The 22,038-nt window shown below is 50.7% G+C and overlaps 1 protein-coding gene across 7 annotated transcripts in view; it reads right to left on the minus strand.

Annotated features, from left to right (window-relative positions):
• Positions 1-22,038, minus strand: part of CA5A (carbonic anhydrase 5A) — a 48,547-nt gene that overhangs the window by 1,529 nt on the left and 24,980 nt on the right. For 2 of the 7 annotated variants that reach the window (XM_023228856.3, XM_023228854.3), the window contains exons 3-7: positions 20,027-20,145; positions 16,499-16,594; positions 15,976-16,038; positions 6,001-6,156; positions 1,064-1,741 (exon numbers count right to left, since the gene is read on the minus strand). In XM_023228856.3, coding sequence (XP_023084624.2) covers positions 1,589-1,741; positions 6,001-6,156; positions 15,976-16,038; positions 16,499-16,594; positions 20,027-20,145 — 587 coding nt within the window. In that variant the 3' untranslated portion in view covers positions 1,064-1,588. Of the gene's footprint in view, positions 1-1,063; positions 1,742-4,042; positions 4,141-6,000; positions 6,157-15,975; positions 16,039-16,498; positions 16,595-20,026; positions 20,146-22,038 lie in introns of those variants that run through there. The other 5 variants (XM_023228855.3, XR_002735072.3, XM_023228857.3 and 2 more) reach the window with 5 other exon arrangements.

Genomic DNA, 22,038 nt, shown 5'->3' on the forward strand with positions numbered 1-22,038 from the left:
CCAAAGTGCTGGGATTACAGGCGTGAGCCACCACGCCCAGCCTAGAACCTGACTTTTTTAAAGGTGTCTCATTTAGGAATCTCTTAGTGCTTCAACTTAGACTTTTTTATTTTTTTATTTTTTGAGACAGAATTTCACTCTTGTTGCCCAGGCTGGAGTGCAATGGCGCGATCTTGGCTCACTGCAACCTCTGCCTCCTGGGTTTGAGTGATTCTCCTGCCTCAGCCTCCCACGTAGCTGGGATTACAGGCATATGCCACCACACCCAGCTACTTTTGTATTTTTAGTAGAGATGGGATTTCTCCATGTTGGTCAGGCTGGTCTGGAACTCCCGACCTCAGGTGATCCAACCACCTTGGCCTCCCAAAGCGCTGGGTTTACAGGTGCGAGCCATCATGCCCAGCTCCTATGTTATTTTTTAGGAGCTTTGTTGTTTTACTTTTCCTGTTTAGATCTATGGTCAGTCAGAAATTAATTTTTGTGTGTGCTGTGAGGTAGGGGTGTGAGGTATGATGAGAAAAAAGATTCATGGTTCCCCATTTGGATATCCAGTTGGCTGGGTGGGGTGAGTTATGCCTGTAATCACAGCACTTTGGGAAGTCAAGGCAGGAGAACTGTTGGAGCCCAGGAGTTCAAGACCTGTCTGGGCAACATAGTGAGACCCCATGGATCGACAGATGAATTGGTCGATCAATCGATAGATAGATAGATACCCAAATTATCCAAAACTATTCACAGAAAAGCCCATCCGTTCCCTACAGCACGACTCAGGGATCACTAGTGTGTGGAAACTTCTAGACACACTATCCTTTTTCATTGGTTGATTTGTCCTTCTCTGACAGGTACCACATTATCTTAATTACTATAGCTTTTTATTTTTATTTATCTATTTATTTTTTGAGACGGAGTCTCACTCTGTCACCCAGGCTGGAGTGCAGTGGCATGATCTCAGCTCACTGCACCTCTGCCTCCCGGGTTCAAGCGATTCTCCTGCCTCAGCCTCCCAAAGAGCTGGGATTACAGATGTGCACCACCACACCCAGCTAATTTTTGTGTTTTTAGTAGAGATAAGGTTTCACCATATTGGCCAGGATGGTCTCGATCTCCTGACCTCGTGGTCTACCCGCCTTGGCCTCCCAAAGTGCTGGGATTACAGGCGTGAGGCACCGCGTCCAGCCAGGAGTTCTCACAAGGAGGAGGCAGAAGCTGTAAAGGCAAAGGAAAAGGATCCTGCCCTAGAGCTCCAGAAGGAAGCAGCCGTGCGGACATCTTGGTGTCAAGCTTCTGACTCACTGAACCATAAGAGAATCAATCTCTGTTGTTTTAAGCCACCAAGTTTGTGGTGCTTTGTTACAGTGAAACTAAGCACCCTGCACCTTCCTTGGGTGCCATGACACACCCTTCCATCCAGCGTTGTGTTCCCCATGGTACTTACACATCTTTCTTTCACTTGCAGCTGAAAAGTGTAGCAACTAAAGCAATAATCCCATTCTCTCTTTTTAATTTCAGAAGTCACGTACGATCACATTGTGAAACCTGGGAAACAACGCTTCCTTCTTTCAAAGTCAGTTCTGCTATTCATGTGGACCTAACGTCTCAAGGATCTTGTGCCCTCATTAGTGGTCTGGAAGGATGCCCAGACCTTCCGGTTCATCAGGGGTTGAAGAGGGCGATAGTTGTTCACCATCATCTTCTCCTCTTCACCAAGTGCAGAAAACAGGAGAGTACGAAATGCAGAGAGCTGGAATAGAGGGCAGCCAGGGTGAGCTTGGTATGAGTGCAGAGTGAGCCAGCCCCTGGGTGTCCCTCAGGCCTTGTGTGGTCCCCTCTCATGCTGAATCAGGATTGCCCGAAATGACCAGTAAATATGGTGTAAGTGATGGTGTGTGCAGGGCCAGGTTATAAGAGGCATTGCCGCTTCTGCCTTGGTCTTTAGGATCATTTCTCTGGGGGGAAGCTGGTCGCCATATTGGGAGGGAACTCAAGCAGCCCCGAGAAGAGGCCCATGGGGAAAGGAACTGAGGCTCCCTGCCAACTGCCAGCACCAACTTGCCAGCCACTTGAGAGGGCCAACCTTGGAAATGAATCCGCTAGCCCTAGTTGAGCTTTCAGATAACTATAGTCCCAGCTGACATTGGGCTACAACTCATGAAAGACGGTAAGCCAGAGCCACCCAAATTCACAACCCATGGAAACTGTGGGAGAAAACAAATGAGTGGTTTTTTTGTTGTTGTTGTTGTTTGACACAGTGTTTTGTTCGTTTTCCAGGCTGGAGTGCCTTTGGTGAGATGTCAGCTCACTGCAACCTCTGCCTCCTGGGTTCAAGCGATTCTCGTGCCTCAGCCTCCTGAGTAGTTGGGATTATAGGCATGAGCCACCTTGCCCTGCTAATTTTTTTTTTTTGAGATGGAGTTTCGCCCTTGTTGCCCAGGCTGGAGTGCAATGGTGTGATCTCGGCTCACAGCAACCTCCGCCTCCCAGGTTCAAGCGATTCTCCTGCCTCAGCCTCTCGAGTAACTGGGATTACAGACATGTGCCACCATGCTTGGCTAATTTTGTATTTTTAGTAGAGATGGGGCTTCTCCATGTTGATCAGGCTGCTCTCAAACTCCTGACCTCAGGTGATCTGCCTGCCTTAGCCTACCAAAGTACTAGGATTATAGGTGTGAGCCACCATGCCCAGCCTAATTTTGTATTTTTAGTGGAGACAGGGTTTCCCCATGTTGGTCAGGCTGGTCTTGAACTCCTAACCTCAGGTGATCCACCTGCCTCGGCCCCCAAAGTGCTGGGATTACAAGCATGAGCCACTGCACCTGGCTCAAATGATTGTTTTCTGAAGTTACTGTGTTTTGGAGCTATTTGTTACACAGCAATAGATAACTGACACATATAATATAAATGCTAAAGTAACATTTGAATTTACTTTTCGCTCAGGGAACTAAAAGACTACTTTTTATGACTGGGCACGGTGCCTCACCCTTGTAATCCCAGCACTTTGGGAGGCTGAGGTGGGTGAATCACCTGAGGTCAGGAGTTTGAGACTAGCCTGGCCAACATGGAGAAACCCTGTCTCTACTAAAAATACAAAATTAGCTAGGTGTGGTGGTGCATGCCTGTAATGCCAGCTACTTGGGAGGCTGAGGCAGGAGAATCACTTGAACCCAGGAGGCGGAGGTTGTGGTGAGCTGAGATCATGCCATTGCACTTCAACCTGGGCAATAAGAGGGAAACTCCATCTCCAAAGGCAAAAAAAAAAAAAAAAAAAGACTTTTTATGTATCATTTCACTTATTCACAGAATATACTTATGAACTCTGTGAGGTAACTCACGCATTCAATTAAATTCAGAAGTGAGATTGTGTCTACATGCTGATGGCGTGAAGTGAGATTTGTCTACATGCTGATGGCGTGAAGTGAGATTTGTCTACATGCTGACAGCGTACTGAGCCCGTTAACCCTGCGTGATGATCACGTGCCCCCTAGAGTTGTGCTGTGCATGGTACACGTGGTCTTCTGGGCCCTGACCACGGTGTGCTCATCCACATTTGTGGTCTGCACATTTGCTGACTGTCTCAGAGAGGCAGCCTTTCTCCTCCCCTGGAAAACTCCCCGCCTTCCAGGACATGTGTACCCTGCCTCCCTAGCTCCCCTGCTCAGGATAAGGGGCTCCTGCCCTGCATTTTTATATGACACCGGCCACCCTGGCTTAATACTATTGGCTTTGCTTCTACTTTCCTGCCAGGCCGCAGTGTTCTGAGACGAAAGCCCTGTCCTGTGCCACTCCTCCACACCTGCCCCCTCCCACCCTCTCCTGGTGGCACAGACCCAGAATGGGCACTCGTCACATATATGCTTGTTGAGTGGCATAAGGGTCTTGCTGACAAGGGGCCACCTTCAACCAAAGCCTTCCCCACGTCCTACGGCTCTGCTTCAGAGGCAGGCAGATGTTCTGCATCCCACATCTCCAAGTGCAAATGACATCACGCCGTGATGAGTAAACGAGGGAATATTTTCGCAGACCCAGGAGACTGAAAGACCCTCACCTGGAGCCCTCGGAAAGCGATGAACCAGAGCTGCGACTGCTGAGAAACGTCTGCCGGGTGGGGGCGGGGCATGCAGGCAGCACACTTGTGGTTCTAAACTGCCTCGGACAGACAGGATTGTTACAGATTCTTAAGATTTCCAGAAAAAAATGATAGTATAAACTTTTATTTATTTTTTGTTTTTTTTTTTTTTTTGAGACAGAGTCTCACTCTGTTGCCCAAGTTGGAGTGCAGTGGTGCGATCTCAGCTCACTGCAACCTTCGCCTTCCAGGTTCAAGTGATTCTCCTACTTCAGCCTCCCAAGTAGCTGGGATTACAGGCGCATGCCACCATGCCTGGCTAATTTTTGTATTTTTATTTATTTATTTATTTATTTGAGATGGGGTTTTTGCTCTTGTTGCCCAGGCTGGAGTGCAGTGGTGCAATCTTGGCTCACTGCAGCCTCCACCTCCCAGCTTCAGGTTATTCTCTTGCCCCAGCCTCCCAAGTTGCTGATATTACAGGCATGCACCACCATGCCTGGCTAATTTTGTATTTTTAGTAGAGACGGGGTTTCACCATGTTGGTCAGGCTGGTCTCGAACTCCTGTCCTCAAGTGATCTGCCTGCCTCGGCCTTCTAAAGTGCTACGATTATAGGCATGAGCCATCACACCCAGCCCAACAGTATAACTTTAAAAAATGTATACAAGTATTATTAACTAATTTTTGGGGAAAAAAGCGATGAAACTATTTAGATAAGAAAAAGGAGGGCCAGACGCGGTGGCTCACACCTGTAATCCCAGCACTTTGGGAGGCCAAGGCGGGCGGATCACGAGGTCAGGAGATCGAGACCATTCTGGCTAACACGGTGAAAACCCATCTCTACTAAAAAATAGAAAAAATTGGCCAGGCATGGTGGTGGGCGCCTGTAGTCCCAGCTACTCAGGAGGCTGAGGCAGGAGAATGGCATGAACCCGGGAGGTGGAGCTGGCAGTGAGCCGAGAACGCGCCACTGCACTCCAGCCTGGGCAACAGAGCGAGACTCCATCTCAAAAAAAAAGAAGGCTGGGCTCGGTGGCTCATGCCTGGAATCCCAGCACTTTGGGAGGCCGAAGTGGGAGGATCACCTGAGGTCAGGAGTTCAAGACCAGCCTGGCCAACATGGGGAAACTGCGTCTCTACTAAAAATACAAAAACTGGCTGGGTGTGGTGGTGGGCACCTGTAATCCCAGCTACTCGGGAGGCTGAGGCAGGAGAATCGCTTGAACCCAGGAGGTGGAGGCTGTAGTGAGTTGAGATTGTACCACTGCACTCCAGCCTGGGTGACAGAGTGAGACTCTGTCTCAAAAAAAAAAAAAAAAAAAAAGAAAAAAAGAAAAAGGAAGAAAACAAAAACCATGCAGACCCTGAGACAGCTCCCATGAATGCCTTGTGTCTGTGTGTGATAGATCAGGGCACTGCTCAGAACACGCTCGCTGTGATCACTGGAACCGCTGTCCAATCTCAACAAGCTCCTACTTCGATTGGAAATTTTTTCTTGTGTAAGAGCGTCCCAAAGGCATGAAAGAATGTAACTCCACAATGCTCTTTTTTTTTTTTTTTGAGATGGAGTCTCGCTCTGCTGCCTGGGCTGGAGTGCAGTGGCTGGATCTCAGCTCACTACAAGCTCTGCCTCCCCGGATTCACGCCATTCTCCTGGCTCAGCCTCCCAAGTAGCTGGAACTACAGGCACCCGCCACCTCGTCTGGTTAGTTTTTTGTATTTTTTAGTAGAAACGGGGTTTCACTGGGTTAGCCAGGATGGTCTTGATCTCCTTACTTCGTGATCCGCCCGTCTCGGCCTCCCAAAGTGCTGGGATTACAGGCTTGAGCCACCGCGCCCGGCCACAACGCTCTTATGCAGCATCTTAGTGACGCTGCCAAGCAAGAGAGACGCCTTCCATGAAGTGCCATCATGCCAGTTACAGGCACAGCTCACCTGGCTTGGGGCCACTTCAACGGGCTCCTTCTGGATGATCCAGGTGACCGACTCAGTCAGCGGCGGGGTGGTGAGTGAGCCTGCGTAGGTCCAGTAATCCTGGCAGGCTGGCAGCAGACTGGAGGGGTCGAAGGGGCCCATGGCCGCCCGCGCGTCCTGAGAGACCGAGAAGCACAGGCCGTGTCAGTCCTCAGGCGAGACTAGGAGCTTCCATCTTATCTCAGCATGTGAGGCCTTCATGGCGCTTGGAAGGAAGTGCTTTCCCCGAGATAAGGCCACGAGGCCACTGTTGTTGCACTTGGAAGCAGTGATGAGAAAATATGACCCTTCTATACAGAGCAAGGATTCCTGCCAACTTACATTGGTGGGAATTACATGACTTTACGCCAGCTTACACTGGTGCTTACATTTTTCCTTTCGAAGTCATTTCTTGGCGGGGCGCAGTAGCTCGCACCTGTAATCTCAGCACTTTGGGAGGCCAAGGTGGGTGGATTACTTAAGGTCAGGAGTTCGAGACCAGCCTGATCAACATGGTGAAACCCTGTCTCTACGAAAAATACAAAAATTATACAGATGTGGTGGTGGGCGCCTGTAATTCCAGCTACTCAGGAGGCTGAGGCAGGAGAATCACTTGAGCCCGGGAGGCAGATGTTGCAGTGAGCGGAGATCACGCCACACTGCGCTTCAGCCTGGGCAACAGAGTAAGACTCTGTCTCAAATAATAATAATAATAATTAATAAATAATAAATATAAAAATAAAGCCATTTCTTTTTGCATACTTTGGCTGCAAAAAATATTACTTTTCATTGTGATAAAATATACGTAACATAAAATTTACCATCTTAACTTTTTTTTATTTTGAGATGGAGTTTTGCTCTTGTTGCCCAGGCTGGAGTGCAACGGCGCCATCCTGGCTCACTGCAACCCCTGCCTCCCAGGCTCAAGTGATTCTCCTGCCTCAACCTCCCGAGTAGCTGGGATTACAGGTGCCCGCCACCACACTTGCTAACTTTGTATTTTTAGTAGAGATGGGGTTTCTTCCTGTTGGTCAGGCTGGTTTTTGAACTCCCGACCTCAGGTGATTCACCTGCCTCAGCCTCCAATAGTGCTGGGATGACAGGCATGAGCTACCATCCCTGGCCCATCTTAACCATTTTTAAGTGTAAATTTTGATGGCGTTAAATGCGGTCACATTGTGGTGCCACCATCTCCACTGTCCGTCTCCAGAACTTTTCCATCATCCCAAACTCAAACTCTGTTCTGGGGACCTGAGGTGGGTGTGATCCTGTGGTTTTTGTCTTCTGTGTCTGGCTTATTTCACTAGGCATAATATCCTTCAGGTTTATCCACATTGGAGCATGTGTCAGGAGTCCCTGCATTGTTGCTTTTTAAATTTTTTTTTCTTTTGAGACAGAGTCTTGCTCTGTCACCCAGGCTGGAGTGCAGTGGCGTGATCTCGGTTCACTGCAAGCTCTGCCTCCTAGGTTCATGCCATTCTCCTGCCTCAGCCTCCCGAGTAGCTGGGTCTACATCCACTCGACATTGCGACTGGCTAATTTTTTGTATTTTGAGTAGAGACGGGGTTTCACCATGTTAGCCAGGATGGTCTCGATCTCCTGAGCTCGTGATCCGCCCGTCTCGGCCTCCCAAAGTGCTGGGATTACAGGCTTGAGCCACCGCGCCCGGCCTACCTGAAGACATTTCTACTGCTACCTTACCAATGAGGGTATCCAGTATCTGCATGATTACCTTCATCTGTCCCCAAAAGCTGTGCCTGCCACCCTGCGCTGCAGCCATCCGGAGATTGGCAGCCCTCGGCCTAAAGGTCTGGAGGGTGTGACTGACCCGCAAGACTCACAAGAGCAGAAGCTGACAGAGATACCTACAGACGGAGCGCTGTGCTCCTGGTGCCGACAAGAAAGCCGAGGCTGGGGCTGGGTCAGCAACCAAATTCCAGTTTAGAAGCGGATTTGCTCGTGGATGTGGCCAGCCACCTCAGTAAAATTAGAGAGGATTATTTTGCGTTGAATACACTTACGGCCAAAAAAAAAAAAAAACTTTAAAAAAAAAGAGTCAGGGTCTTACTTTGTCACCCAGACAGGAGTGCAGTGACACCATCAGAGCTCACTGCAGGCGCTAATTCCTGGGCTCAAGCGATCCTCCTGCCTCAGCTTCCCAAGTAGCTACGATACCACACCAGGGTTTAAAATTAATTGGTGGTAGCCAGGGGGTCTTGCCAACTTGCCCAGACTGTTCTCCAACTCCTGGGCTCAGTCGATCCTCCTGCCTTGGCTTCTCAAAATATTGGGATTACAGGCATAAGCCACTGTGCCCAGCCAGCTCTTTTGGATATATACCCAGAGGTGTATGATTGTTGAGTCATAGGGTAGTTCTATTTATTATTTGTTTATTTGTTTATTTATGTTGAGGCAGAGTCTCACTCTGTCTTCCAGGCTGGAGTGCCGTGGTGTGATCTCGGCTCACGGTGGTTGGGCCTGGCGCCGCAACACAGCCCTCATCAGTGTCCCAACCCAAACAAGCACAACTCTGCACCTGCCCCTGGCTGTGGAACAAGAGTCCAGCCAGAAGTGACAGAGTCTCTGTCCGCAAGGAAGACGGCCTCCCTGCTCAACCACAGCACATTGACTTTGCTGGGCCCTGGCCTTCCGAGGTGGAAGCCGGCAACCCAGACGCCTTGGGCTTGTCTCCTAACATCAAGCAGTGAGGGTCAGGGTCAGGAGAGGCGGCTGAGCTACCAGAAGGACGCCCAGTAGTGTCCACGCTGACAGACACATGCATCAGTTCTGGGCACACATGTTCACGTTTGTAATTATCCAGCTAATTTTTTAAAAACAGCAGTATAGGCTGGACGCAGTGGCTTATGCCTGTCATCCCAGCACTTTGGGAGGCCAAGGCAGGCAGATCACCTGAGGTCAGGAGTCGAGACCAGCTTGACCAACACGGCAAAACCCCGTCTCTACTAAAAATACAAAAATTAGCCGGGCATGGTGGCAGGTGCCTGTAATCGCAGCTACTCGGTAGGCTGAGGCAGGAGAATTGCTTTAGCACAGGAAGCAGAGGTTGCAGTGAGCCAAGATCATGCCACTGCACTCCAGCCTGGGCGACAGAGAGAGACTGTCTCAAACTACAACAACAGCAATAAAACCCACAGCATTATTGTGATAGAATTCACATACCATGCAACTCTCCCATCTAAAGTGTACAACCTGGTTGGACACAACGTCTCATGCCTGTAATCCCAGCACTTTGGGAGGCCGAGGTGGGAGGACTGCTTGAGGCCAGGAGTTTGAGACTAGCCTGAGCAACATAACAAGACCCTGACTCTACAGAAAATACAAAAACTAGCCAGGTGTGGTGGCACACGCCTGTGGTCCCAGGTAGTTGGGAGGCTGAGGTGGGAGGATGGCTTGAGCTCAGGAGGTCGAGGCTGCAGTGAGCTGTGATCATGCCACTGCACTCTAGCCTGGGTGACAAAGTGAGATCCTTTCTTAAAGTAAGTACATAAAAATTGAAGTGTACAGTTCCATGGTTTTGGGTATACTCATGGTTGTGCAGCCGTCCCAAGTCAATTTTAGAACATTTTCAACACCTCAAGGAGGAAGTTTGGTACTTTTTAGCTCTCGTCCCCACCCCCGCCCTGCTGCTTCTGTCTCTGTGGGTTTCACAGGAACTGAGTCATGTAACATGTGGAACATTTGTGTCTTGCGTCTCTCACTTAGCACGGTGCTTTTGAGGCTCACCCACACCACAGCGTGAGTTAGAGCTGTGTCCTTTCTGACAGCCAAATAACATCCCATTGCACAGTCTAGCTGCGTTGACATCCCATTGCACGGTCTAGCTGGGCTGCGAAGGAGCAGGCTGCTTGTGCACATGGGTAACTGGCGGGTGTGCAGTGAGACGCCAGTCTATGTGCATGGGTAACAGGTGGGTGTGCAGTGAAACCTCGGTCTGTGCACATGAGTAACAGGCGGGTGTGCAGTGAGATGGTCTGTGCACATGGGTAACAGGCGGGTGTGCAGTGAGGCGTTGGTCTATGCACATGGGTAACAGATGGGTGTGTCCTGAGATGTCCGTCTCCTCCTGCCTGCCACACGTCCTCGCTCCCAGGGCATAGATGTGCCAGTCACTTTCTGAGCAACTACTTCAAATCTTCAGAACAACCCTTTGAGAAGTATTTCTAGTTTACTGATGAAGACATGAAGACAGACAGACAGATATAAACAACTTGCCCAAAGCCACGTTGCCAGTCAGGGCCACTGAGGCCTGGCCCCTTCCGAGGTGCGGGCTCTTCCCTCCCTCCCCAGGGCTGCAGGAATCAGTTGGGGGAGTGGCAGGCCCCAGCCATTCCGCTGCGTGCAGGTTTCTTGCCAATTAAGCTTTCTAGTCTTGGGCTGGGAAGAGGATGTCTGTGTGTTGCATCATCGTCCCCAGGAGCTCCTGTCCTGTCTCTAAGATGCATGAGGGCTGGCGCAGCTATGTGGTTACAGAAAGTTGCTCTCCCCTGGGGCCCCCAGAGCGAGTCAGGGCCCTTCCTTTATGTGTGCGGTGAGCCCAGACGGCTAGGATGGGACACTGGTGAGCACACCAATGAGCCTGAGACCATCACATCTATTATCTGAGCACGGATGGACCAGCTACCCGTGGAAAGCACCACAGCCTTTGCTGGTGGAAGTGGGTTGGTGACTTGTTCCACTTTTCTTTTCTTTCTTTCTTTCTTTCTTTTTTTTTTTTGAGACGGGGTTTCGCTTTTGTTGCCCAGGACGGAGTGCAATGGCATGATCTCGGCTCACCACAACCTCCGCCTCCCGGGTTCAAGTGATTCTTCTGCCTTAGCCTCCCGAGTAGTTGGGCTCACAGGCATACGCCACTACGCCTGGCTAATTTTGTATTTTTAGTAGAAATGGGGTTTCTCTGTGTTGGTCAGGCTGGTCTCAAGCTCCCGACCTCAGGTGATCTGCCTGACTCAGCCTCCCAAAGTGCTGGGATTATAGGCATGAGCCACCGCGCCCGCTCTATTCCTTGTTTTGTCTTCTTTCTCTTAAACAGGACCCCACATCTTATGAGCGTCAAGCCCCACCCAGTGTAACTCAATCCTTGCCTTGTCCTTAGAGCCTCAGTTTCCCCAGGTGTATGAGGGGCGCATGGTGGCTGTAACAGGCTTCCGTCAGTCTCTACCACACGGGCGTGGGGCTCAGTAGGTGCTGCCCCTGCTGCTGCCAAAGCTGAAAGAGCCTCCACAAGGGCACAGAGCCGTTCCCTGGATCCCCTGGGCCTGGTGGGCTGTTTCCGGCTCCACAACAGCCACGTCCCCTGTAGCCCTGACTCTTGCGAAGGCAGGGACGAGGGGTCCCCAGCAGCCTGAGGAGCTTCAGCTTGTCCAGGCATGGAGGGTGGGGATCCTCTGTGGGCAGTTTTGGCCAAAACTTCTGACTACGGACAGAGGGTCAAAGGTGAAGCCTCGAGGTCTCCATTCTGGGCTTGTCTGCCTAGGGTCACCGTGCACACTGGGGCTGTGCCTGCATGCTGGGAGCTGAGTGCACAGTGACAGGTGGGCACTGGTAGGGGCCTATGCAGATGGGATGGAGCTGGGAGTGGGGGGTCCGGGCTTCCGGGCAGCGCCTGATGTGGTTTTGGTTACAGACTCTGCCCGTGTTTCCCTCTAAGCTGCTGAAAAGCTCAGAAATGTGCAGCAGGGGCTGGAGCTCAGCCTGAGTTCTGACTGAATGTGGGAAGTGGGCACTGGGACGGTTGGGAGTTCAGGCTGCATGAACCCACTCCCTGGGTTTAAAAACGGGCTCTTCACCTGCCAGCTGTGTGCCCGGGGCAAGGCCTTCTTTGCCTCTCTGAGCGTTTTTTTTTTTTTTGAGACAAGTTCCAGACCAGCCTGGAACCAGGAGAGATGAGGGGAACTACGTGACTCTGGTCTTTCCTGCCCTAGTTCAGGACAGTTTGTTCCTTAACTGCAGGAAACCAGGAAAGCAGCCCAGAAGCTGCAGTGAGCCTGTCCCTGGGTGAGGACTGCTGAGTTCTTGCGGGTGAGTGGCAGAGCTGGGATTTGAAGCCAAGGCCATCTGCCCTTGAGCCTGAGGCCACCACAGCCCCGTCCTGCCCTGCACTGCCCTCCAACAAGGAGTTAGATTCAACCACACTTCTAGCATTTTCCATCACAAGGCCATCATTCTAAAGTTTCATGGACTCCCAAAAGGTAATAGCTCTCTCTGGGAATCAGCTGACTGAAAGCACCATAGCAACAAAAAGCGATTTTAACCTGGTAGATTTTCGTTTCGTGACGGACAGCAGCAGCCTGTGTATTCCACAGCAGATGTGTGTGTGTGAGTGCTGGCCACAGCTGGGCCTTGAACTCAACTGCACGTTTAACCAAGAACCAGACATGATCCTTATTCCATTACATCGTGAGAATGCTTCTCTAGTGTGGATTTTTTTTTTTTGAGACGGATTCTCGAGCTGTCACCCAGGCTGGAGTGTAGTGGCACCATCTCAGCTCACTGCAACCTCCGTCTCCCGGGTTCAAGCAAATATCCTGCCTCAGCCTCCTGAGTAGCTGGGATTACAGGCATGTGCCACCATGCCCAGCTAATTTGTGTATTTTTAGCAGAGATGGGGTTTTGCTATGTTGGCCAGGCTGGTCTTGAACTCCTGACCTCAGGTGATCTGCCCACCTCGGCCTCCCTAAGTGCTGGTATTACAGGTGTGAGCCACCACGCCCGGGCTACTGTGGATGTTTAATATCTCCATTTCACAGGTGAGGAAGCTGAGGCTCAGAGGTGCACAGCTCAGCAGTGGTGGATCAGGGCTCTGGACCCGGCAGTCCAACTGTAGGGCTCTCTGATACATTGTGCTATGGGAGAAGCTCCCAGAAGTCCTAGGCTGGGAGCCTCTAGACAAGAGGGTTGTTCAAGTCTCTTCCCACTCCCTGACCCATGAAGAAAAGACTCTTTCCCCCTAGGCTGCCCCTTTTACCTCCTAAGGTCTTTTTTTTTTTGAGACAAGTCTCGCTATGTCACTCAGCCTGGAGTGCAGTGGCACAATCTCGGCTCACTGCAACCTCCACCTCCCAGATTCAAGCAATTCTCCTGCCTCAGCCTCCCAAGTAGCTGAGATTACAGGCACCCGCCATCATGTCTGGCTAATTTTGGTATTTTTAGTAGAGATGGGCTTTCACCAAGTTGGCCAGGCTGCTCTGGAACTCCTGACCTAAGGTGGTCTGCCTGCCTTGGCCTCCCAAAGCATTGGGATCACAGGCGTGAGCCACGGCACTCAGCCTCTTAAGGTCTTTTAATTTATCAAGGGTCTAACTCGGCCAGGTGCGGTGGTTCATGCCTGTAATCCCAGCAATTTGGGAGGCCAAGGCAGGCGACTCACTTGAGGTCAGGAGTTCAAGACCAGCCTGTCCAACATGGTGAAACCCCATCTCTACTAAAAATACAAAAATTAGGCACATGGTGGTGGGCACTGGTACTTCCAGCTACTCGGGAGATTGAGGTAGGAGAATCGCTTGAACCTGGAGGGCGGAGGTTGCAGTGAGCAGAGATTGCGCCATTGCACTCTAGCCTAGGCGACAGAGAGAGACTCAGTCTAAAAAAAATAAAATAAAATAAACAGTCTAACTCTTTATTTTCAGCTGAGGAGATGAGCCCAGAGATCAGCATCAGGACCAGAGCTGAGTCCCCGGTGGCACTTCCTCCCCTGTCCCTGGCATCATTCCTTCCCTGCGGTTTGCCGAAAAAATTCTGACTTAACCCATGGGGAAGAAATGCTCCAGAACCTTCCCCAGGAGGAACACAGCCCTTGGGTAAAGGGTCCTTCACAGCCAACTCTTTTCTTTCCCATCAGGAGGTGGGACCACCTGGAGTGGGAGGTGGCTGCTGGCTGGGAAAACATCCCCTCGCCAGGTTTCCTCTGGCTGTGAAGCCGCGCAGAGGAAGAGGATGGGGCGTCAGAGCTCTCAGAGCCGTGGCCTTGTGGAGTTCCTGAGCAGGCAGATGGGGCGGCAGGGGGTGATCTTGTCCCAGTCCCAGGAGGCCGCCCCAAAGCCAGCATCAAGGCGAAGGCCATGCACAGATCAAAAGGCTCCTTGAACGGCGAGGAAGGGCTGGCCCCAGCTCCAACTGGACCAGCCCGCACCATTGTTAACACAGGTTGAAGCCTCATCCGTCCGCACATGTGAGGCTTGCGTTGACTCCCTCCCTGGAATTCTTTTGTTTGCTGCTGAATAAATAAACTACGTTTCTTCGGAATTTCCCCTTCTCCCTCAAAGCCTTTTCTCAGCTGATCTTGGAGAAACGCAACACTCTTGTCCCAGCCATCTTTTCGAGCTGTGCTGGATGCAGGGAAGCCTATGGAGAGATGGACGGAGAGCTGTGCTTTGGGCAGGTTTCTCTCTGCCCTTGGGCTTGGAGTGGGATAGGGACTGTTTTAAGTTCCTTCCCAAGGAGAGTGCCGGGTGGTACACGGGTCAACATTCGTATGTTATTACTTAGGGATTTGTTTCAATATGTTTTACAACAAATTTTATCATTAGTGAATATCATCACCCAGAACAAGGCTAAAAATTTTTCGAGCTAATCAATTTAAAGAAAAATATAGGGCCGGACGTGGTGGCTCAAGCCTGTAATCCCAGCACTTTGGGAGGCCGAGGTGGGTGGATCATGAGGTCAGGAGTTCAAGACCAGCCTGGCCAAGATGGCGAAACCCCGTCTGTACTCAAAATACAAAACTTAGCTGGACGTGATGGTAGGCACCTGTAATCCCAGCTACTTGGGAGGCTGAGGCAGAGAACTGCTTGAACCTGGGAGGTGGAGGTTGTAGTGGGCTGAGATCATGCCACTGCACTCCAGCCTGGGTGACAGAGTAAGACTCCATCTCAAAAGAAAAAAGAAAAAAAAGAAAGGAAGAAAGAAAGAAAGAAAAATATTAAATAGATAGGCCGGGCACAGTGGTTCACGTCTATAATCCCAGCACTTTGGGAGGCCGAGGCAGGTGGATTACCTGAGGTCAGCAGTTTGAGATCAGCCTGGCCAACATGGTGAAACCCCATCTCTACTAAAAAATACAAAAAGTAGTCAGGTGTGGTGGCACACGCCTGTAGTCCCAGCTACGTGCGAGGCTGAGACAGGAGAATTGCTTGAAACTGGGAGGCAGAGATTGCACTCAGCCGAGCTCACACCACTGCACTCCAGTCTGGGTAACAGAGGGAGGGAGGGAGGGAGAGAGAGAGAGAGAGAAAGAGAGGAAGGGAGGAAGGGAGGAAGGGAGGAAGAAAAGAAAGAAAGAGAGAGAGAGAAATACTCAGTAGAGAGAGTCCCATTGGCAGGCAGATATGTCAAGCGTTTCCCTGCCTGCATGGCTGATTTTGGGAACTTCTATCGAGCCCAACACCTTATTTTATGAAGAAGGAAACAGGGTCCCAGAGCAGTGGTGATGCATTCGAAGTCAGAGAGAGCCAGCTGTGGACACACGAGCATCAGCCCCGTGGAATCACGTTTCCAGAACTGGAATCACGGCCCCTCGGCAGGGCCCTTTCCACTGTGCCGTTTCTTTTTCCTTGTAAATGAATCACTGCACTAAACAATTTTGCTTGTCATATGATGCTGATTTCTTTCTTTTTTTTTTATTTTTTATTTTTTGAGACGGGGTTTCACTCTTGTTGCCCAGGCTGGAGTGCAATGGCGCGATCTCAGCTCACTGCAACCTCCACCTCTGGGTTCAAACGATTCTGCTACCTCAGCCTCCTGAGTAGCTGGGATTGCAGGCATGCGCCACCACGCCTGGCTAATTTTGTATTTTTAGTGGAGATGGGGTTTCTCCATGTTGGTCAGGTTGGTCTCAAACTCCCGACCTCAGGTGATCCACCCGCCTCAGCCTCCCAAAGTGTTGGGATTACAGGCCTGAGCCACTGCGCCTGGCCTGCTGATTTCAGATATGCAGCTTACCTTATGTTTTGTTTCCGGCAAGATGTCCACCAGGCTCTGCAGCATCTGATGATGGGCCCCGAGCTGTGTGGCAGACACAAGAGGTGTTAGCTGAAAAGGCAGTGGATGGGGGGAAGCTCAATCCACTGTAAATACACCACAATTTAAAAGCAATCCTTGGCCAGGCATGGTGGCTCACACCTGTGATCCTAGCACTTTGGGAGGTCGAGGTGGGCAGATCATCTAAGGTCAAGAGTTCGAGACCAGCCTGCCCAGTATGGTGAAACCCTGTCTCTATTGAATATACGAAAATTAGCTGGGTGTGGTGGCGCACTCCTACAGTTCCAACTACTGGGGAGGCTGAGGCAGGAGAATCACTTGAACCCAGGAGGTGGAGGTTGCAATGAGCTGAGACCGTGCCACTACACTCTAGCCTGTGTGACGCAGCGAGATTCTCTCTCTCTCTCTCAAAAAAAAAACAGCAATCCTAATGATGGATCACCACTTTTTTCATTAGGAGAACTACACCACAGCAAACGATTACCTTTAAAAACACACCTATCACAGCCAAGCCATTCTCTCCCACGACAGCTTCCTTGTAATTTTGGTATTTCACAGAATTCCAGTGAACTAAATGCAGCTGAAACACAGTGGAAAGAGAACTTAAATCGATCAGCAAGAAGTAAGACGGTCACTTCCCTTTCTGAATGGCTGCCCTATGTGCCCACTTAATCATAATGAAAGGGTAGGGCGTGGTGGCTCACGCCTGTAATCCCAGCACTTTGGGAGGCCAAGGTGGGAGGATCACAAGGTCAGGAGATTGAGACCATCCTGGCTAACATGGTGAAACCCCGTTTCTACTAAAATACTATATATATATATGTGTGTGTGTGTGTGTGTGTGTGTGTGTGTAGAGAGAGCTAGGCATGGTGGCGGATGCCTGTAGTCCCAGTTACTTGGGAGGCTGAGGCAGGAGAATGGCATGAACCCGGGAGGCGGAGCTTGCAGAGAGCCGAGATCGCGCCACTGCACTCCAGCCTGGGTGACAGAGCAAGACTCTATCTCAAACAAAACAAAACAAAAACAAAGATTAGCTGGGCATGGTGGTAGGTGCTGTAATCCCAGCTACTCAGGGGGCTGAGGTAGGAGAATCACTTGAACCTGAGGGGCGGAGGTTGCAGTGAGCCGAGATGACGCCACTGCACTCCAGCCTGGGCAACAGAGTGAGACTCTGTCTTGGAAAACAAAAAAACAAAACCAGAGGCCTCTAGTTAAGTTTGAATTTCAGATAAGCAGTGAATAACTTTATAGTGTAAATATGTCCCAAATATTGCATCTTCCTGATGTCAAGGCACTCGACCTTGACCCTCATCCATGTCTGCATTTGACACTCTGCCTTTGGTTTTCCTGTGGTGGAAACATGGCTCTGGCATCGTGTTCTAGTCTCTGTGTCGAAATTGGCCAGGTGACAGGGATTTAAATCAGGGTCAGCACAGGCTGGGGAAGGGGCTTTCTGAGTTGCTGTCAAGCAAGAGGCAGAATTGTGATCTGGGTCCGGTTCCCCGGCTGGGCGTCCTGTGGTGCGAGCGCGGTCTTGCCTAGAAGGGGCCTCGGCACCTGTCCATGTTTCCTTATAAGCACAGGGGATGTGGGGCAGCCTTTTATAATGGGTGCTCCAAGCCCCAAGTCCACCAGGATGCGGCACAGCAAGCCGTTGGGCTTCTTGTCCACCATTCCCCACACTGCTGCGACTCTGGGACCAGGGGCCCCGTGGAGGGCATTGGGGCCAGTGAGAACCACACAGCACCTCGATGCCAGCAGGTTCACGTGCTTCCAGATGCATCTGGGCCAGTGAAGGTGGGTGTGGGCTCTTCCTGCCACCTGTGGCTCCCCTGGAATGTCACACCTGAGGCCCCACCATAGACCCCCCCCCCCCCCCCCCCCCCTCCCCCCCAGGAAACCACACACTGCAGCATGGGCCAGACACTCAGCCAGGATGGGGTCCCCAGCCCTTGCTCAGCCCGAGTCAGGGAGGTCCCTGGGGGCCCAAGCTTACTGGTCTCCTTTCTCTAGAAATACATTGCAACAACCTTCCTCCTTTAAAATATCTGTTCATCGGCCTGGTGTGGTGGTTCACACCTGTAATTCCAGCACTTTGGGACGCCAAGGCAGGTGATCATGAGGTCAGGAGTTCAAGGCCAGCCTGGCCAAGATGGTGAAACCCAATCTCTACTAAAACTAAAAAAATTAGCCAGGCTCGGTGGCAGGCGCCTGTAATCCCAGCTACTCGGGAAGCTGAGGCAGGAGAATCGCTTGAACCTGGGCAGCAGACGTTGTAGTGAGCTGAGATCGCACCACAGTACTCCAGCTTGGGTGACAGAGTGAGACTCAGTCTCAAAAATAAATAAATAAATAAAATATCTGTTCATCAAAAACAAAGTTGCAGATAGACATACTAAAATAAAAGGCATGTTGTTAAATGAAGAGAAACACACAGAAGCCATTGTTGCACTCATTCTTGGAACTGTATATAAATATGTGTATAATTATGATAATAGATAGCACTTCCTATTTAAAAAATGGCCCAAGGTCACCTCTGGGTGTGTGGTTAAAACCAATTTTCATTTTCTGGTTTGGGTGGACTCTAGTTCCATATTAACTGCAGTGTTACTTTCTTTTTTTTTTTTTTTGAGACGGAGTCTTGCTTTGTTGCCCAGGCTGGAGTGCAGTGGCCGGATCTCAGCTCACTGCAAGCTCCGCCTCCTGGGTTCACCCCATTCTCCTGGCTCAGCCTCCCGAGTAGCTGAGACTACAGGCGCCCGCCACCTCGCCCGGCTAGTTTTTTCTATTTTTTAGTAGAGACGGGGTTTCACCATGTTAGCCAGGATGGTCTTGATCTCCTGACCTCATGATCCGCCCATCTCGGCCTCCCAAAGTGCTGGGATTACAGGCGTGAGCCACCGCGCCCGGCTGCAGTGTTACTTTCATAACAACAAGTTCAAAAAACAGAAAGAGTCCTCAACTTGAAAAAGCATCAAAAAGTCAGGTGGGCGGGTGAGCAGAGGTGTGATAAAGTGAATGTGGCAGAAATGATCGTCACAGGACTGAGACGTCAAACGCGTGGATTCTTCTCGTTCATTTCTTTTCATTTTTTTGTATGTTGCAAAAATTTCATAATAAAATATTTGGGGAAATCTATAAAGCATCACCAAAATGGTGGTTTTTATCACCCAAAAAAACTACAAAAACCAATTCCCAACATTGATCCACACTCATTTTCTCTACTGACTCCCACTTTGGAATGTTGAAAATAAGACTGTTTTAAGAAGATGATCTCGGCCAGTGCCATGGCTCACGCCTGTAATCCCAGCACCTTGGGAGGCTGAGACAGGTGGATCACTTGAGGTCAGGAGTTTGAGACCAGCCTGGCCAACATGGCGAAATCCCATCTCTGCTAAAAATACAAAAATTAGCAGGGCCTGGTGGTAACCACCTGTAATCCCAGCTACTCGGGAGGCTGAGGCAGGAGAATGGCTTAGGCCTGGGAGACGGAAGTTGTGGTGAGCCAAGATGGCACCAATGCACTCCAGCCTGGGTGACAGAGTGAACCCTGTTTCAAACAAACAAACAAACAAACCAACAAACAAACCAACAAACAAACAAAAGAAGATGATCTCTCCTGCAAAGATGTGCAAAGATGTTCAGCTTCTCAGCAGAGGGCCTTGTGGATCTGCTGGTCCCTACAGCTGCAAGCACATGGCTGAGTGAAGCACGGCAAAAAGCTCAGGCTCTGACCTTGATTCCCAGCTGTCTGACTTCGGCAAGTTCCATAACCATTCAGAACCTCAGTCTCTTCTTCCGTTGAATGAGAGTGCTTACAGTACCTTCTTCATAAGAGCAGGGTGTGAGTAAATGGGTGGGGTGGCCGACTGTTCTGGTTTGAGTACTGACAGTCCCAGGTCCCAGGAGACCCTTCACATCTGAGCAGCGAGCATGGCTTGTTCACCCCCCACCATACAGCCAGAGACATAGACAGTGTATAGATACGTGCCGTTAGGCCACGTCTACAAACCTCGGCGGGGTACGCATGGCCGTCCACTGTGTGCTCCGAGCCCCCCTCGTTCACTGCTCCCCAGTGGAAGTGAAATTGCTTCAGTCTGTAGTGGTTTTCCAAGGGCCCACCACTAATTCCTGGAAATAAAGGCAGCAAGACATGTGTGTCATTTTGTCTGTTTGTTGAGCTGTGGTGTTACCTGAGGCATTGTCTACGTTAGGGTGGTGTAAGCTCACTCACAAGGGGTTGCTATATGGTTGACGTGACAAGCCAAGGTGGGCTCCGTGAAAGCTGGGCTCTGTCTGTCCCATTCACTCTGCCCCACCACCAGCCCAGCGCCTGCCCAGAGGTTCACAGTAAATGCTGAATGAGGGCAGGGTCCCAGTGCTGCCACTGGGTGGTGGTGGGGGCCGCAACTCCTTGCAGACAGAAATCGGTAAAGAATGTTTCTGAGCTGCCTGCCTGTCCTATAGGATTTCCAGACTTCAATTAAAAAAAAAAAAAAAAAAAAAGATGTCTTCCAAATATTTTTTAAAAGCAGCTTAAATCCTATCACCAAATAATGTTGTAAAATAACACACAATGAGCAAGGTTTTTGTTTTGTTTTGTTTTGTTTTATTTTGAGACAGAATCTCACTCTATCGCCCAGGCTGGAGTACAATGGCATGATCTCGGCTCACTGCAACCTCTACCTCCAGGTTCCAGCGATTCTCCTGCCCCAGCCTCCCAAGTAGCTGGGATTATAGGCATGTGGCACCATGCCCAGCTAATTTTGGTATTTTAAGTAGAGACAGGGTTTTACCATGTTAGCCAGGCTGGTCTCAAACTCCTGGCCTCAGGTGATCCACCCGCCTTTGCCTCCCAAAGTACCGGGATTACAGGTGTGAACCACTGCACCTGCGTGAGAAGGTTTTTAAATAAGCAGACTCTGAGCTATAGCATCAGTCCTGATCTCTGGCAGTCCCTGCTTAATCTAGGCCCACCACAGGGCCAGCTTTTATTGGAACACTCCTTCCTTCCTAAGTCACCCTAAACACTGACCTTGGAGTCAGCGCTCTCCACCTGCAGGCCTCGGGGTGCCCTTCTCCATGGCACAGTGCCAGGTGTGGCCTCCCATGAGCTTGGTTCGCCTGACATGAGGGACTCAGCCATGAGCATCGCTCATCGAGGCCTCTGGCTCTGCCCTGCCGTCCTGGCCTCCCAAAGTGCTGGGATTACAGGCTTGAGCCACTGCGCCCGGCCAGGAGTCTGCCTTTTAATGAGCTCCCCCGGGGATTCTGATGTGGGTGGCTCCTCCTGTGTCTAAGCTCTTTGTCACTAACAGATTTCCATCAACAACTGCGTCAAATGTGGTACCTGTTCCACACGTTGTTTTCATTGAAAGGACACAGTATGCTCCCGGGATGGCTGGGCAAGGCTGGAAGGCACTGGCGGAGCTAGAGCGCTGGTCACGAATTCAGGGTGGCCCGAGTGCCTCCCATAGCTATGGAGAAGCCGCCTGTCACCTGCCTTGCTTATGTCACCTCTTGCTGCGGCAAAAGCCAGGAAAGCACTGGGCGCGCGATGAATGCCCTGGGGAGCTTGACACTGCTGACTCCTGGTGGTTTCCCGACACCAAAAGTACGTATAGTTGGGCTGGACGCGGTGGCTCACACCTGTAATCCCAGCACTTTGGGAGGTCGAGGCGGGAGGACCACTTGAGGTCATGAGATCGAGACCAGCCTGGCCAACGTGGTGAAACCCGGTCTCTACTAAAAATACAAAAATTAGCTGGGCGTGGTGGCAGACGCCTGCAATCCCAGCTACTCAGGAGGCTGAGGCAGGAGAATCGCTTGAACCTTGGAGGTGGAGGTTGCAGTGAGTTGAGAATGCACCACTGCACTCCAGCCTGGACAACAGAGTGAGACTCAGTCTCAAAAAACAAACAAAAAAAAAGTACTCATAGTTGGAGGCACCAAGGTGTAAACTGGGAAATGGAAAATGGATTCGGCTCTGGCCCAGTCAGGGGCTAGGCAAGCGGTGAACCGAGC

The sequence above is a fragment of the Piliocolobus tephrosceles genome, chromosome 17 (assembly GCF_002776525.5).
Source record: "Piliocolobus tephrosceles isolate RC106 chromosome 17, ASM277652v3, whole genome shotgun sequence".
Taxonomy (NCBI): domain Eukaryota; kingdom Metazoa; phylum Chordata; class Mammalia; order Primates; family Cercopithecidae; genus Piliocolobus; species Piliocolobus tephrosceles.